We start from the raw sequence: 19066 nt of genomic DNA, 5'->3' as shown, positions 1-19066 counted from the left end.
CCAGACTAAGTACTGAAGAGAAATGAAATCGAGCGGAAGTACGTAGGAGGGCGGTGCCAGGCTATTAAATATCTAATTCAGTAACACATTTTTTTTTCACGCTAACATAAAAACAGATATCATTACAATTAAAACATTTTTTTTTTTTGTAGATCTAGAAAGGGTTGAGAGCCGTACAAAGTTTCATGCCATTTGGACATAGAGAGAATTTGTAGACATGCCACAAATACTGTCAATAGAGTTTGAGTTTGATGCAACATAAAACATGAAAACTCCATCAGGCATATCCATTCACAATTAATTACTGCTGTAAACTTACAAGTGCATAGCTCAATCCGCAATGCACAATAAACTCAACAGAATGCTAAAAATACCACAAACAAAAACTTAAATTAAAAACAATGTTTAGAGGTGAAGTTAGGCAAAAACTGTTTATAAACAGTGATTTGGGTGGATGATTCATTGGTGTTGCACACAAACATGCGTGTGAGTCTATGTGCTCATTAAATTTCCATCATTCACACTAACTGTGTCCAACACTACATTATTAAGAGTCTTCCATGATCAATTCCTTTCTCAGTGGTTGACATTTTTACGTGGCCTACGTGCAGCATAGACTTCTCACGTACAGACAAGTCCTTAGGGTCCAGGAGTGTCAGAAAAAACCTCTAGAGGCACATAACATTACGGCTGGTCGAAAGACATGCGTTTATGAGAGAGCGGTTCTCTGGTTATTTAAATTAGGTTTAGTAGCACCGTAACCTTGGTGACAGCACAGGCCATGAGCATACACATGTCTGTGTATGCTCATTTGTGGTTCTTTCTTATGGGACATTTTATTTTGCATTGTCCTTGATACATTTCTGTTGCTGAATGTTGCATTCTGTTCAATAAACACATGGCAATAACCATGAGTTTAAAAAAATGCATGTGTGATATTTTGACAAGTTGACAAACAAAGCGATACACATGCACACATTTAAGCTCAGGTTAAAATGGAATGAAGAAGCATTAAGCATCTACTACCAGCAGAAAGGGGGGACTAGGAAATAACTCATCAAAAGGACAAGTTAATTAGCCTGTTTGACACATTACACTGACATCAGGACAAATGAGTAATTACTACTAACAAGTATGACTCAAGTGTGACCTTATTCTCAATTTCATTCCCTATCACTTTATTTTTTGTGGCGAGCAGGACGAGGTCGAGGGCCGTGGGAGGGCGGCACGAGGCCGGTGGCGTGATTACTGATGAGCGACACCTGAGCGACGCACCGGTCTCGTATCTCTCGCGGAGGAGCGGAAGCATAAAAGGGGGAGCGACGACAGTGGAGATCGAGAGAGGAAAAGCCTGAGTTTTATTTGATGTTTTGTTCTTGTTTTGTGTGGCCAAAAGTCGTCCACGAGGGGCTGCTGCTTTATACTTTCGTTTTGTATTTGTTTTATTTTATGATTAAAGTCTTTAAATGTTCACCGGTTCCCGCCTCCTTCTCATAACAACATCTAGCTATCTGTCTGTCTGTCTATAAAATAGGAATTGCATTACACAACACACATAAGGAATAAAAGAGGAAAACCAGTGAGTGAGAGGAAAATTAAACTGAACAGTCTTTGAAGAAGTTGATGTGGAAAACAACAAGGAGATTGATGATGAGGATCAATTAGGGAAAAAGCGAGGAAGAACCATGAGAATTCTTTAACCGTCTGCCTGGAAACAAAGCCATCGTGACACCAAACCTTTGACAATGAGCGCTTATCAGGATCAAGTAAACGCTGGATTTTCAAAAGTATATGAAGTTCGCTTCAGTCCCGGTTGGTATTGGATGTCTCTGACCTTCTTGTATCAGCCTGGCACCGGACTGCCTGTAGAAGATGTACGTCCCAGACCCTCTCACTTTTCTCAAACCAGGAGTTCACAGCTGGTACTTTTAAGGGCTCTTCTGACCAGGGTAACAGGGGTGAGCTGTTGCAGAGAGTTCTATGCATACTCTGCTCAGGACAGAAATCGGTTCCAACTGTGCTAATGGATGTGGAAAGCAGACAATCTCATGGATCCTCCACTTCGTCTGTCCTAGACTTCTCCTGACCAAGGAGATTAACTGCAACAACACCAGATGGCAGGCTTTGGAGAACTGAACTACTGCAACCAGGATGTAGGTGTAGAAGTCTAATACTGGAAGATCTGGGATGAAATCTACAACCAGGAACTGGCAGAGGAAGGAGCTTGCCTGTGTTGGAAGATGTTAGGGAGACAAGTTGGAGAGGATGTAAGTGTGCCCCTTGGGACATCGCGGGAGAGCAGGTTCTACTTGTTAACAATAGCTCCTAGTTGCCGATATCGTAGTTCTGCTAGTAGTTTTTTTAAAGAAGGCACATGGATAAAGCTTAGGTGGATGCCCCTGGCGCTGTGATAAGATAGCTTTAGTCGGAGCGGAATGTAACAAGATGGGTGCACTGGTGAAAGTGTCCATTAGACGTTGGATGGCTACTGTAGATTGATGGTTCCAGGATAGAGACTTGGGCTCTGTTCTTAGAAGGGAATTCAAAGGGTCCGCAATCTGAATGTAGTTTCTAATGAATTGCCTGTAGAAATTAGTTAAACCTAGGAATCTCTGGAGTTCTTTGTCTGGGGAGGTATGGCCCAGGACTGTACTACTTCAAACTTACCCTGGTCCAGTTTACCACCTTGTAAAATGGACCACCTTGACAACTGATGACGCATGACTGGTATACTGTGGGGTCATCATGACTTGGAATGGTGGAAGTACACATTTTTGCAGATTCAGGATTGGAGGAGATGGCTGTCATGCGGGCCCGGCAAAGGAAGATCCGTGGAAGCAGTCTTTTCACAGCCAAAAGTGTATCCAGAGTACCACAAGAACTGAGGTCAGTGTTGCTGGAGCCAAAGTCCCCAATGATGTCTGCAGTGGAGCTCCGCAGTGTAAGCACACCTAATCTTCCATGCATCATTGATATTTGAGTGGGAATGCCCAAAAATGTGCATGCATCCTTCACAAAAGTAATCCATCCGGCTCCAGGGGAATAAACGAAGGCCTTCTGAGGGTAATCCGTGTGGTTTTGTCGTAAAAATATACATATTTAAAACTTTATAAATTAAAATAACTGGCTTCCGGCAACGGTCGACGCGCGTTCACAGGAGATGGTTGCTGGCGTATGACGTAGGACGTAGCGCAGGAAGCGTCGTGACTAGGGCTGAACGATTAATTGCATTTGCGATAATATCGCGATATGATGAAACGCTATTTTGTAACCGCAAAAGCTGCGATTACACTCTGGTCACGTGACACGCGATAGTAAAGCAGTCTGCACTTCAGATGAAGCATCAACTTGGCACGCTACGCATAAAGGCCTGGCATTGGCTACAGGAAAGAACAGTTTGTTTAATTTATGTGATTGTGTTATAGATTCTCTTCAACGATTATGTATGGATTCAGATAATTTCAGAATCGAGTCCGAGCTTAGTTTTAAACACAGATGCGTGATGACGCTGCATGTGCTTTATAAACAACCGTATTCTGCTTGCTTCTAATTCCTCTGTCACACACACACACACACACACACACACACACACACACACACACACACACACACACACACACACACACACACACACACACACACACACACACACACACACACACACACACACACACACACACACACACACACACACACCTTCCGAAAAATAGTCTTTCATACAGTTCGGAAAAGTTGAAGCGAATTGGACATTCGCGGGCTTCATTGCACTACTAGATCATGGCACTAGATATGCGCTGTGAAATACTCACGCTTTGCTTGATGCTCGTGACGTAGAACAGAGAGCAGAGCAAAACAAAACTCCACTCAGGATTTCCGCAATTTAAAAAACGTGTATTTAAAAGAAAATGTCGGAGGATTTTGATATTAGAGAGGAGGATATTGAGTTCTACGTTGCGACGCTTCCTACGCTACACCCTACGCCATCTCCTGTGAGCGCGCGTCGACCGTTGCCGGAAGCCAGTTATTTTCATTTATAAAGTTTTAAATATGTATATTTTTACGATAAAACCGCACAGATTACCTTCAGAAGGCCTTCGTTTATCTACCTGGAGCCGAATGGATTACTTTAGTGAAGGATGCATGCACATTTTTGGGACTTGAAGGAGGTGAACCCCATAACTTGACATTATAACCACTGAAAGATCTAAGACAATTTCTAAAATAACTGAAAATGTGTTCGTCTGAAAAATGATTGACATATGCATCTCGAACGGCTTAAGGGTGAGTAAATCATGGGTTTAATATCATTTTTGGCCGAACTATCCCTTTAAGAGTTGCAGCCACAGGGCAGGTTCCAGTCCCTACCAGTAGGCAGTGGGAGGGCGCCTTATTCCATTCGCTGGCCACCTCTTGGGTTCGAACCTGAAGTACATAGTCAGTTATTGACTTCTTTCCGTGCGGATGATTATAACTCGGGTGAGTGTAATGGTTGTCTATGGGTGGAAGAGAGGGAGAGTCTGGTGCTGCCTTGACACTCCCCCGGAATTGTCATTACATTCATAGTAATTTTTAACTTAATATATAATATAATAATTAAAAATAATACATACAACATGAATATTATAGTATACTACTAGTAATAACAATACTATATTTACAATATAGTATAATAATTTAATATTTATAAAAATTACAATATTTACAATATAATGTAATAATTAAATATAATCAAATAATATTTTTAAAATTCCAGTAAATAACGTGCTTAATTTTCATGAAAATAATATTGCGAAAAATAATAATAATATCATCTGTCCTTTAATCTGAGAGTTGGGGTCATACACTGGCCATACAGACTCCAAATAAGACAGATGAGAACAATAAAGTAGTTTCCTAATACTCATTTGAACTGTGCAGGAGATGAGGGTTGTATGTGTTTGAATGTGTATGTGACAACCAATACTCATAGCTCTGTACTGATAATGCCTCTTTTAATGAGGCTTATACCTATGCAAATGGGAGCAGAACTAAATTTATGTTTTCTCAACCTTCACACACGATCAGTGAGGGTCTTGCAGTTGTGCTCTCCATTACATTAACATTATCCTCCCAGCTGCTACCAGCCAACACTGTGATTTGACTGAGGGCAATACATTATTAACATTCATTTGCAGGAATTAGGTGGTGGAGGGAGGCTATGAGTGATTGTGATATGAATAGTTGGGGGTGGGGTGGTTTAAACAAGCTTTGAGGAAGGGTATGATGGAGCAGTATATGTGTGTAGGTGTGTGATCGCAGGTGACAATGCTGTCCATCTTTGCGTGTTAGTGGGTAATTAGTTGATCTCTCGCTCTCACAGCTGATGTCTCTTATGACATAGTTGACCAGTAGCCCTCCTTGACCTTTTCCTCAGCCCATATTAAGCTCAATTTGGAGCATGTGTTCTTGAGCTAACCTTTTCCCAGGTCTGCAATATGAGAAGAGGCCTGTGGCCATTGCTGTTCCCATCGACGCAATTTCCTACACTCTTCTCTGCACTAGACAATATGAAAAGGATAAATAGATAGTTGTTCAGTGCCCAATGAATGAGAAAATACTTGCTCTCAGATGGTAGGAACCAAAAATAAGAAATAATTCATATATATTTTGCATAAATAAAATAATGCCCATTCCTTAGGACTTCCCTCTGAAATCAATGTAATGCATGCAGGTATTTAATAAAAATAAATAAATATATATATATATTTGTTTTTCCACATCAATCTACACTCTATACACACCATAATGATAAAGCAAAAAACTGATTTGTGAAAACTTTATTAAAAAGGAAAAACTGAAATAAGTACATTGCTTAAGTATTTAATCTTTTTCATCTTTTTGGGTATGTTGCGACAAGCTTTCCTCTCAAGCTCTGTCAGGTTGGATGGACAGCCATTTTCAGGTTTCTCTAGAGATGTTCAATTGGTTTCAAGTTGGGGCTCTGGCTGGGCCACTTAAAGGATTAGTTCACTTTTAAAGTGAAAATTCTGTCATCATATACTCACCCTTAAGTTGTTTCAAACCTGTATGAATTTCTTTCCTCTGCTGAACACAAAGGAAGATATTTAGAAGAATGTCAGTAACCAGACAGTTTCTGGTTCCCATTGACTTCCATAGTAGGAAACAAAATATACTATGGAAGTCAATGGGAACCAGAAACTGTCTGGTTACTGACATTCTTCTAAATATCTTCCTTTGTGTTCAGCAGAGGAAAGAAATTCATACAGGTTTGAAACAACTTAAAGGCTATGTTGCAGGTTTTTTTTTTTTTTCAAAATGAATATATAACCTTGTATGAAATACCATATGAAAAGTAAATGCAGGATTTAAAATCGTTTTGCAAGACATAAGGGCACAAATTTAGTAGAAAACGAGACCGTTTCCTTGACCGTGTTGAAAAAACGCTTTTTTTCACCATCGCGTCATATTACGTCAAGACAGGGAGTCGTGTGCCGCCGGGCTCTGCGTTGTGCGTTTGCTCAGTGCAGAGTAGGTTGGTATTCAGTTGAAGCGGTCGTGATTCAGTGTGTTTTCGGTGGTTATTGTATTTCAATTAATCATCGTCGTGGTAAATGATTGTGAATTATGGCCTGTCAGGACATTGAGTCCACAGGTTTCCGAAGAATCCGAACAAGAAAAAGGACGGTGCTATCTCCCGTGCGCGTTTTGTGCAGGGTAAGAGACGGGACTTCACTTCTGCATCTGCTTTGAAAAACGCGGTAGTGTGTAGCGTTCACTATAGACCGGATTATTATAATTTCGGCGACATGGAGTTATATGATGACGGCGATATGTGCACACTGTCCCGGCTCCTTCATCGGGTCGCCCGGTCCGCCGTCAGATTGTGTTTCGGCCGCCGGTGGGAAACATGACGGTCACGGATCCGTCAGAGATCACTTATTGTAACGTTAGTTACATCTGTTTTACAAAATGCATACATGTACCTGTCTTAATGTGCCTTGTCTTAATTTAATTAACATATCCTACATAAACTTGTAATGTAATGGATTTATGTGTTTGTTATTAGTCTGAAGCCGACACTTATTATTATAAATATATTAAGTTCATTTCCAATCTGTACTCCGAATTTTAATGTTTGTGTTGGCTGTTTCTACATATAAAGTTTTTAATACAGTAAGACAGTTGTGATTGTGATTATTTTTGTACTCATTGTCACCAAATGGGGCCATTCAAAGCCTTTATAAAGTCCCTCTTCCTCTTGAAACTGTCTCCTAATGGCTGACATACACAACACATGCAGGTAAGGACTAAGGGTCTAAATAATAGCTTTACTTTTGCCTGATACATGATAATAATCTGTACAATATTGTGATCTGAGCATAGTGTTATACATATCGTTGGCTAACGTGAATACATCTATAAGCTAACACTGTTCCGTCACCGAGACCCCTGCCCTGTTCTCCTCACACCACAACTCAGTCTTCTCTGACCGTTGTTTTGTCTAATCCTGGCCTGTCTACTCTCTTGGCTTCATATGAGGCACATAATTATATGGCTGAGGTCCGTCATACGAGTAAACATTTAGGCTACAATTTCCTCAGCGTCCGAACTGTCATTGCGATCCATTGCTTTCCTATTGTTTACTTTGACCGTTCTCCCTGCCGTCACGTCACTTCCGGTTTGGCGGTTTTCAAATGCGGAAGTAAAATTTTCTCACAAAAACGACTCCAGAAGCCTAAATAGCGTTTTATAAGTATATGTTTATATTTAAATATAGTTCCTACAATATTTTTCTATACATTGGCTCACTGGGTACTCTAACCTGCAACATAGCCTTTAAGGGTGAGTATATGATGACAGAATTTTAATTTTAAAAGTGAACTAATCCTTTAAGGACATTCACAGAGTTGTCCATTAGCCACTTGCATTGTCTTAGCTGTGTACTTAGGGTGATTGTCCAGTTAGAAGGTGAACCGTCTGACCTGTCCGAGGTTCTGAATGCTCCAGATTAGGTTTTCATTAAGGTTACTTTCATTAATCTCTATATTTTGCTGCGTTGAGCTTTCCTTCTACCCTGACGAATCCCTGCCACTGAAAAACACACCCACAGCATAATGCTGCTACCACAACACTTTTCTTTTGGGATGGCATTGTGCAGGTGATGAGCAGTGCCTGGTTTCCTCCATACATGATGCTTGGAGCTGAGGTTAATCAGACCAGAGAATCTTGTTTCTCTCAGTCTGAGAGAATCCATCCAAGTGGGTTTTCACGTGTCTTCACTGAAGAGAGGCTTGATTCTGGCCACTCTGCCATACAGCCCATATAAGTGGAGTGTTGAAGTTATGTTGATCCTTCTTCTCCCATCTCCATATATGATCATGGAGCTAAACTAGAGTGAACATAAGCTTCTTGGTCCCCACATTCATCAAGGCCCTTCTCCATTGATTGCTCAGTTTGGCAAGGAAGCCAGCTCTAAGAGTTCTGTTTTTTCTAAACTTCTTCTATTAATGATTAAGTAGGTTACATCTACATTCTTCAGTAAGGCTAGAATCGGCAGATACGTCTTTGCGAGAATGCATAACTCAAGCAACGTACAAGATTATCCTGAAAGAAAAATTGCTTCCTTCTACTCTGACAATGTTTTCCAACTCGAAGGATTGTTTTTTTTTTTGTGCAGGTCAATGCTCCAATCCACACAGCCAAGGCCAATCAAGGTGTGGATGGAGGACCACCAGATCAAGACCCTGTCATGGCCAGCCCAATCTTCAGACCTGAACCCCACTGAAAAGCTCTGAAATGTAAAAAGCCAAGCCAAGTCAAGTCACCAGCCATTAAATAAAGCCAAGCTGCTTGATTTTTTTTCACCAGGAGTGGCATAAAGTCGCCCAACAGCAACAACGACTGATAGGGAGCATGCCAAGATGCATGAAAGCTGTGATTGGAAATCAGGGTTATTCCACTAATTGATTGTGTTGAGCTATTTAAATTACGTTTGTTTGATTTGTTTATTGCAAACAGCTGAAAGTCTGTAAATTGATTGCAATGGGGTTGAATAATTTTGCTTACAACTATATATAGTGCATTGCAAAATGCCCCTACCCCCACTCCCTCTCTGATCCCGTTCCTCGACCGGTGACTTGCTTCCAGGAGAGTCGGCAGGTCGAGCAGTATGTTGAAAGGTTCCTGGAAATCTCTCAGGAGGTAAACTGTTCAGATGACATCCTCAAGACCATCTTTTGGTACGGACTTGACGACCATCTGCACCAGCAAGCTCAAGCGGCTGCGATCCCGGGTACACTCGCTCAGAACCTGGATCATGTGGATTTACCATGGGTGAGGCTGATGATGACATCGCCACTCAACCACCATCACCAACCATCTTCCTCACCACACCGCCTGAACTTCATGTCCTGCCTGACCAGCCTGATCTTCACGTCCTGCCTGACCAGCCTGATCTTCACGTCATGCCTGACCAGCCTGATCTTCACATCGTGTCTCAGGCTCTGAGTCCCCTCACGTCGTGTCTGCCGAGCCTGAGTCCCCTCAAGTCGTGTCTGCCGAGCCTGAGCTTCTTCACGTCGTGTCATTGTCTCTATATGATAATTAAGCTCTTTTAAGTGAAGGAACATTCTGATATAAATGTATATATTGGAGTGGAAGTTGGATCGGGGCAGACTATAATTTCTTACAGGTCCCAAAACCAGGATACATTTAAATACTATATGGAAAGATTAAGATGTTTTACATTTTATATACTAAAAAACAAACAAAAAAACATTTATTGGCAGTAAATGATCAAAAGTTACTGTAAAATAAATTTCTTTAGAACTTTCTATTCTTCAAATCAGCACATTAAAATTACTTCTGAAGCATCACGTGACAGTAAAGACTGGAGTAATGGCGGCTGAATATCCAGCTTTGCCATTATAGGAATAAAATAAATTTTAAAATATATTAAAATACAAAGCAATTATTTTAAAATGTAATAATATCTTAAACATATTAGAGTTTTTACTGTATTTTTGAGCAAATAAATGCAGCCTTGGTGAGCATAGGAGCCTTCTTTCAAAAATATAAGGGGCCAGAAATACTAAACAGGGCAAATTAGCGTGAGAGCGCAATTCCAAAAAAGCGCAGATAGGAGTGGAAAGTTCTGCGCGTGATCTACTGATGACGCGCAAATTAAAGAACACAGACGCAGCCGGATCATTTCCATAATGACCAACACAATCTACCAGGAGCATTGCAAATTAGCATCTTGTTTAAGACATGCTTTTTTTGGGCAGTAAATAATGGCGCAAATACCAGTAAATTGACTAGTGCAAACCACCTTGCATGATTCATTTAAATACTCTCCCTCCATAAATTTTGTGTCTGAAAGGGAAACTCCTACAAATGCATATGCAATAAGGTCAGTCGGAAAAAATGTGTCCACGCCTTTTCAGCACACATTTTTTATGTGTGTCTTAAATCCTGACAGTAGTTTTTTAAGCCCAAAGGAGGGTTTGCGCTGACGCAAGCTGTTAGTAAATCTGGCAATAAAAATGTTAATGACCATAAACCTTTGAACAATAGTGTCTTTCTTTTTTACTTCTATTTTGATTTTGTGGGTAAATTTGGCCCAGGTTTTATGAAATTCAACAAAGTGTAGACATTGAAGAAAGTTAGTCAATCCATTGTCACTTAAATTAATATACCAGTCACAAAACCAGACAACATTTTACAGTCATGTTAATTCATCTGCTAGCACACACCATGTCTAGGCCTGGCACAAACGAATAATCTGACTCCATGTCAACATTTAAGCATCCCTATTAACCACACATAAAAAAATATACTAATCTTATAACAGCCAACTACATATTTTTAATGCTGAAATCCACAACTATTAGTTTAAGGCCCTTATTGCATTCTGGCATTATTCTGATTATTTTAACCTCCAGACTGCTGAGTTCTTAAGGCCACAGGGCTTGCAGAGATTCTATTCAGAAATTTTATTTATTGTTTCTCCATCTTTGACAAAATATATGTTTATCTTTTGCACATACTATTTTCTCTTTCCTTATCCTTAAAGTTACACTATGTAGAAATTGTGTTTTTGTCAAACAGCGACCCCTAGAGTCGCTGTGGAATACTTGCACTGTCGTAAATACCAATAATAAAGTAGCCTACCGCTTTTGCTAGCTTATAACGCTAAATAGCAAGTACAGTGCTATGCATAAGTTTAGACACCCATGCTAAAGTTGACTAAAAAGAGGAATAAAAAAATCATCTTTTGGAGATTGAACTTAATGCCTTAATTTAAAAAAATAGGAAAAATCAAACCTTTAAGGACACCAATTTTCTTTGTGAATGAATAATGTATCGTAAATAAATAAATGTTCTTCCTTAAAATACAGGGTGCATAAGTTTGGACACCCCTATGTTAAATTCCCATAGAGGCAGGCAGATTTTTATTTTTAAAGGCCAGTTACTATATGGATCCAGGATACTCTGCATCCTGATAAAGTTCCCTTGGCCTTTGGAATTAAAATATCCCCCCATCATCACATAGCCTTCACCATACCTGGAGATTGGCATGGAGTACTTTCCATAAGATCATCTCTCAATGCAAATCAAACCAGCTATTAGGCTAACTGAAATAAAACCATGCCAATCTCCAGGTATGGTGAAGGGTGTGTGATGATGTGGGGATATTTTAATTCCAGAGGCCAAGGGAACTTTATCAGGATGCAGAGTATCCTGGATCCATATAGTAACTGGCCTTTAAAAATAAAAATCTGCCTGCCTCTATGGGAATTTAACATAGGGGTGTCCAAACTTATGCACCCTGTATTTTAAGGAAGAACATTTATTTATTTACGATACATTATTCATTCACAAAGAAAATTGGTGTCCTTAAAGGTTGGATTTTTCCTATTTTTTTAAATTAAGGCATTAAGTTCAATCTCCAAAAGATGATTTTTTATTCCTCTTTTTAGTCAACTTTAGCATGGGTGTCTAAACTTATGCATAGCACTGTAAATAGCCTATAGTCTACTGGCCTACTGTATAATTTCATTTGTGTTTTTTTAATTGTAATGTAAACATTACAAAATGCCAGATGACATCAATAAAGTTAAATGTACGTCGAACGTCGCATTATTTCATAACATTGGCCGTTTTGATGTCATTAGACATGATTACTGCAATTTATCATAATAGTTTGCATATTGTGCTCGTTTACACTATTTACAGTCTCTAGGCTTATTTATGTCCTGATAATTATGTGAGATATTGACAACTGTTCTCATGATAATCGCAGGAATCAACGTCAACAGCGTCGTCTGATATAATGGATGAATGAACAGCATCGTAAAAAAAATGACATGTATTTACAGTAGTAGTCCATCAACAAGATCGCCAGGTCAGCATCGCTGTTGCATCCAGTGCTGCTTTTTAGCTCGCGCCAACGAGTGAAAGCCTGACCGAGTGTGACTCTTGTCCGGTTCCTCACGTGGTCAGATTCTCTTTGGCTTTTCCTAGTCTCTTCCGACCGCGTTTTCTTTGCTTTTTCCATCGTTGAGTATCACGCATAGGTATCTCGTCTGAAATGCGCGCAAGTGTCTTCGTGCTTCATATGTTGATAATGTGTGTGACGTCGTTGCCGTAAAGCAAGTCATGATTCTCGCGAGATTTGTCGGGGGCGCTCCTCTCAAACTTGCATTGCTGGTTTTTCCAGTGGCGTCCCCCCCAAGCTTTACGACCAGGATGATTCGCGCTGCTATGAGTTTGTTTACCACCAAAATGACTTTGAAGCTGCTATATTAAGGTACAATTTCTACATAGTGTGCCTTTAACAGCCAGTGCAGGTCACCTGAGAGCCATCTGCAAGTATCTGGTGCTTAAAATATCAATGTAAACTAAGTGAACAAGCCTGTTTTCAAGTATTAAGCAAAATATGCTGAAAGGGGGAGTTGGAAAGAAAGCATGAGCACCACTTTCATCCATTTATTTTGAAGCTGAGGCTAATATGGAGGGTAAGCGTGTTAGCGCTAATCTTCCTCTCATACATGACAATGGTTGAGGCCTGGGTCTGGTCCCTCTAAGGGTTTAGGCCTCAAACAGGCTATTAGAGCAGTGACCAGTAGAAATATTATCTGATCACACACAATTGCACGTGGCCAATAACACATTATTTGCTTCTGGGAACACAAACACTGACTGATACAGTTCAAATGGCACAATGCCAACTTGATAGATGATTCAGTGCTAGGTACTGTAGATAACATCTGAAATGTAATGTGGTAGTGATTAGAAATGACCGGTATATGACTAAAATCTTATTTATTTGGTGTTGCAAGACTAATATCATGGTCACCAGCATAAGGTATGTTTTGCATGTTGGGTTTGGTCAGGGAATTTTTTAGAAGGATATTTTAATAAAAATACGAAGGCTTAAAATGATCCTTGTGAAACTACTGACACCACAAAAGATGCCCTCTATTGATAGCCAACTGTTTTTTAACTGTTTAAAACATTCCCATTTGTGAACCAACATTTTCCAATAAAGTGTTTCCACAAAGTTTTTTGTAAATGTTATTGGCAATGTATACTTATTGGTTGCATGCAGTAGGTCTTTCTGGGGATTGTTTACTTTTTTTTTTTCTTAAACGAGTTCTTTGATAAATATACTTTGTTCTGTAACTTTATAAAAGCTTTATAACTTCTTTTTATAATATTTTGGTCCACATTTTTGTTAAGATGTTAATATGTTTAAATACACTACTATTCATATTTTTGTAAGAAGTCTGTTCTGTTCACTAATGGCGCTTTTCCACTACACAGTACCAGCTCGCCTCGGCTCGGCTCGCCTTTGTTTCCGGTACCTGCTCCCAGGTACTTTTTTTCGTATCACCTTCAGCGAGGTTCTAAGCGAGCTGAGGCGATACTAAAACGTGACGTGAAACACGGCAGACTGCTGATTGGTCAGCGAGAATCGTCAACTATTCACTGCGTCATCATTACACGCGCCAGACGGAGTATCCTGAATAACCCCGGCATTTTAAAATAGTTTGGCCAGAGATTGCGTGATATACCCATTACTAATATTATGTAAAACAGCATACACTCGATTTCCTCCATTGTCCTGTGGGTGTGTGTCGCGTCGCTATGCCGACCAGGTACTATTGTGGAGGTACTGTCTGCAATGGAAAATGGAGCGAAACGCGAGCCGAGGCGAGCTGGTACTGGTAATGGAAAAGCGCCATAAGATTGCAAGGGCCACAGCACACTGGGGTGAAGCACTATGTTTCTGACTTATTTAATGGTGTACGGGAGGAGCATAATGGCCAACAGTATACTGTATGTAAACTGCCACTTACCTTATTCCTATGACAATTCTTCTGATACTCAACCACAACTCAAAGTAAAATATTCAAACTATGTAATCAAACGTCAAACAATTAAAACGGTTTCAACTTTCAGACCACATCCTTTTCTAGTTATTTGTGCAGGTCTGTTTGGTGACACTTATGGTGCAGAAATGGTTCTCTTTTAAACACGTAAATTCCTTTTCACTCTTCATTCCTCCGGCAAATGTTGTACTTAAACAGTCATGCCAATAAAACTTCACTGAAAGACGAGAGAGAGGGACAGGGTGAGAGAGGGGGTCACGGCCTGTGCTCCTTACCGGATAGCCCTCTGTTTTCTTCTGGCACCACTTCAGTAGAGCGTTCCTCTTAGATCCACCATACTCCCGCGCCAGAGCAGACAGAGGGTCTGTTCTTTCCACACTAGCATCAGGGGACACACACATACACACGTACGGTCACTAACACTGCATCTGTACATATTGGTGACCAGTTAAATGTTTAACCACTGCTAAAATCCTCACACACTTGTGAGAGTACATCCGTACATCAGGGGCGTTGCTCTGCGAGAGACACAGCATGAAAAATAATCAGATTGCCTTGTTTTGTGTACAATGGATGATTAGATGACTTTGTAGTCATTGCCCTGGAAGTCAGAACACTGTATGCGTCATCATTTTATCACCTTTCACATTGATGTCTGTGAGGGTTTGAAACAAATACAAGACTCAATTTATATTCTCTATTGCATAATATGATATATAATATATTATCAAGGGATTACACTACTGTTTACTGTTTAAAGAGATTACTGTATAAAGAGATTCATACTTTTATTCAGCAAGGACACATTCAATTTATCAAAAGTGACAGTAAAAATGTTTACAATTGATTTTTATTTCAAATAAATGTTGTTCTTTTGAACTTTCTTTTCATCAAGGAATCCTGAATTTTTTTTATCATGGTTTCCACAAAAATATTAGGCAGCACAACTGTTTTCAACATATGATAATAATAAGAAGAAATGTTTCTTGAGTACAAAATCAGCATATTAGAGTTATTTCTCAAGGATCATGTGACAGTAAGAAGTGTTCCCGGTCCCGGCTGTTCTAAACTATGCGGCCTAACATTGAATTATAGAAGTCTACACATAACACATTATAGACTTCTATAATTCAATGTTAGGCTGCATAGTTTAGAACAGCCGGGACCGGGAACACTTCCCGTAAATCCTGATGTACTTGGTACATCATAAGAAGGATGGCGTCTACGCTAATATTAGTCTCTCTGTCTATCCCGAGGTTTACCGCTGTCCACCGGAACCAGGCCGTATCCAGATCTGATGAAGGACCAGCGCCAGGACACGACGACACCGCTGACCTGAAGTGTCAACCAGTCTCTCCTCCTCTCCACTCCAACTTCAACCAACCGGAACTGGACAAATACTCTGATTAATTCTGAACTTCATACACTGTTCACTCATTGGCCAGAGGAGAACTGGCCCCCGACTGAGCTTGGGTTCTCCCAAGGTTTTTTTCTCCATTCTGTCACCTGATGGAGTTTTGGTTCCTTGCCGCTGGTGCCTTGCCTTCTGGCTTGCTTAGTTGGGGACATTTAATATTCAACAATATTATAGATCTGCCTTAAAGGTGGACGATGATGAAATAGTTTTTTGTATTATTTTCATGTTATCACTGTGAAGCTGCTTTGATACAATCTGTATTGTAAAAAGCGCTATATAAATAAAGGTGACTTGACTTGACTTGACTAAGAGCTACATCTTAGAGCTCAAACATGACAAATTGGGGCTCAGGTCAGGAAGCAGACATACTTGCTAAACCGATTGTCTGCTAGCTGTCTCATGTCAAGGAAGTCAGTAAATCCCATCACATAGAGAGACCGAATTAAATTCCGAATTAGGAGTAAAAATTGAATTAATGTTTAACAAATAAAATAAAAATACAGATGAACAAATGATAACGCTGGGGTTGCTGAATATTCGATCCCTTACTTCAAAAGCACTTATTGTTGATGATATGATTAAAGATTAATTTATAACCTAGATGTGCTGTGTTTGACAGAAACCTGGCTAAAACCAGACGATTACATTCTTTTAAGTCCTCCCCCCAAGATTATTGTTATAAACATGAGCCTCGTCTGAAAGGCAAAAAAGGGGAGGTGTTGCTGTAATTTATTGTAATTTCTTTAGAATTACTGAGATTTCTCCTGAAATCTGTATGCTATTTAGACATCAGAAAAGACTTAATATTCAACAATGATCCCCATCTACTACAGTAAGTTCTTATGTAGGTAATATTTGTTTTTCCCTTTAACTCACAAAACAGATCCATAAGAGTGTTAATTCAAAGAAACAATGTGTTATTTGTTATATACAAATAACACATTTGTATTTGTTGCTTACCTTATATACTCATACCGTTATCAATTGACAGACAATATTGTGTGGAAAAAGGTTTGGCTTATAACAAATATATAAGCCCTAATATTGGCTTATAATACCTATCAATATTTAATTACAAACAAAGCTAAGGAGGTATCATTCAAAATTATAATTTAGTTAAACATTACTTTGTGAAATTTAAAAGCGATATTGATTTTAATTGCACTTTTTGTGACAGTTGCCCTGAAACTGTGGTTCATTTATTTTATCACAAAGAACATTGATGGCTAATTTGTCTTGTTTTGGAAACATCTATTATTTGGTCTTTTGGAGAACTATAGAGACAAGGACAATCAGGTATATACTGTATAATACCTTTTATTATTTTTGTGGCAAAATTCCATGTTCACAAATGTACATTTTCTTGTAAAAAAACTTTTTTACATAATTTACGAAAGAAATAGAGTGTTATATTGACGATTAGATTTTCTATTAAAAAAAAATATATATATTAATTTCATATACTGATCTTCTTTATCTTCAAAAGGGTAAAAACTGTTAAACTTCGACGGAGCTGCAATGTTTGTAAGGAATGGTCGATTTTCTTTAGTGCAATTTAGTACATTTCTAATATGCGATGCGCTGTTTTATTGGTCAGTACGGCGCTGGTGTATGGAGCTAAATGAGTCTCAATAAAGATAAATGCACACACTACATTCACATATGCACACACAGGATTCATACATGCACACACATGATTCATAAATACACACACAGGATACACAAATGCGCACAAAATTCACAAATGCACACACAGAATTTAAAAAGCACAGAAGATTCACAAATGCATACAAAATTCACAAATTCACACAAAATTCATAAATACACACACAATTCAGAAATACAAACAAAATTTACAAATGCACTCAAGATTCAGAAATGCACAGGGCAAGATTCAGACGTGTATTTCTGATGCACACACAAATATATATTGATTTACAAACTGCTTGCGGTCTGTGAACTTCACTGCATTTGTGTGTGAATTTTGAGACTCCCTTGACTTGGCTCGACACACAAATGCCTTTTTTTAAACAGGGAATGATCAGCAACCAATCAGATATCTCCCTTGGTTTAGCCAATCACAAGAACGCACCCCACGTGGGGGATTGTTTACTCATAAGCCAATCACATGAATGCGTTCACACAGCGCGAAATGCATGTGGCGCGGGCGCGGTGGAGTTCTGTCTGTCAGTTGGTTGAGACATAGACATCATATTATAGATAGACGCCCTATCGACCGCTACTGTATGGGAAGCCAAACAAACCAAAAGTGGGACGAGACAGCGGGGGTTTACAGAGCTCGCGCCGCGCTGACATGTCATCTGCGCGGTTCAATGGTCCGAGCCGCGCGGCCGACTCGTCAGCGCAGCGCGGACGTGTTTCCTAGCGACAACCAATGGGCAGCGCGGCGCGAACAATCCTCACCAGCGCTGCACTGATCAAACAGCGCAGCGCAAACCATACATGCAAATAAATGTACAATAAAGAAACCCCAGCTTCCTTACAAAAAATTGGTTCTCTGCTGAAGTTTAGGAGTTTTTCCCTACAGAAGACAAAGAAGAAGAAAGACAAGATGAAATGCATACATTTCTTATGTTTATTATAGCTATTTAATACTGTTAGTAAAGAGTAGTGTTGTGCGTCGATACTTTGAAGAACTGCACATATATAGAGGCTACGGAAAGAGCTGTACAAAGCAGAAACTTCAATAACTTTCAATTTCGTAGTCGTCTTGAGGAGCACGCCAACCTTCTGGAAATTATATCGGACAGTTTACATGTTCAGGTAATGTATGTTAGTAAGTTTTGCATTCAGCCATCATTTGTAGACTTTAAGCTTTTTATGTCTGAATTCCATAATCATTTGTTAATTTTGAATAAAATGTTAAAACTAAAGATCAATTTTATGTTATTGATATTTTGTGATATTGATTTATAGGGTGAATTCAGTGTGATTTGGACACTTTTTGCTATTGAGATTAATTGGAAAAAGTGTCCCTCCCAATCAACCTGAATACACACACACACACACACACACACACACACACTATATATCGCCTATATATAGTCTAAATAGTATTCAGGTTGATTGGGAGGGACACTTTTTCCAATTAATCTCAATAGCAAAAAGTGTCCAAATCACACTGAATTCACCCTATAAATCAATATCACAAAATATCAAAACCATAAAATTGATCTTTAGTTTTAACATTTTATTCAAAATTAACAAATGATTATGGAATTCAGACATAAAA

The 19066-nt window shown here is 39.3% G+C and overlaps 1 protein-coding gene across 8 annotated transcripts in view; it reads right to left on the bottom strand.

Moving 5' to 3' along the window:
* specc1 (sperm antigen with calponin homology and coiled-coil domains 1) overlaps positions 1 to 19066 on the bottom strand; it is a 218895-nt gene that overhangs the window by 34776 nt on the left and 165053 nt on the right. For 7 of the 8 annotated variants that reach the window (XM_079608314.1, XM_079608318.1, XM_079608315.1 and 4 more), the window contains one exon: positions 14672 to 14774. The exons of the other annotated variant lie outside the window; for it this stretch is intronic. In XM_079608314.1, the coding sequence (XP_079464440.1) occupies positions 14672 to 14774 (103 nt within the window). The remainder of the gene's footprint in view (positions 1 to 14671; positions 14775 to 19066) is intronic. 8 annotated transcript variants of the gene reach the window in all.

The sequence above is a fragment of the Phoxinus phoxinus genome (genome assembly GCF_949152265.1).
Source record: "Phoxinus phoxinus genome assembly, chromosome: 3".
NCBI lineage: Eukaryota > Metazoa > Chordata > Actinopteri > Cypriniformes > Leuciscidae > Phoxinus > Phoxinus phoxinus.
The sequence above is the reverse complement of the archived record's forward strand: the minus strand, read 5'-3'. Positions and strand labels throughout refer to the sequence as shown.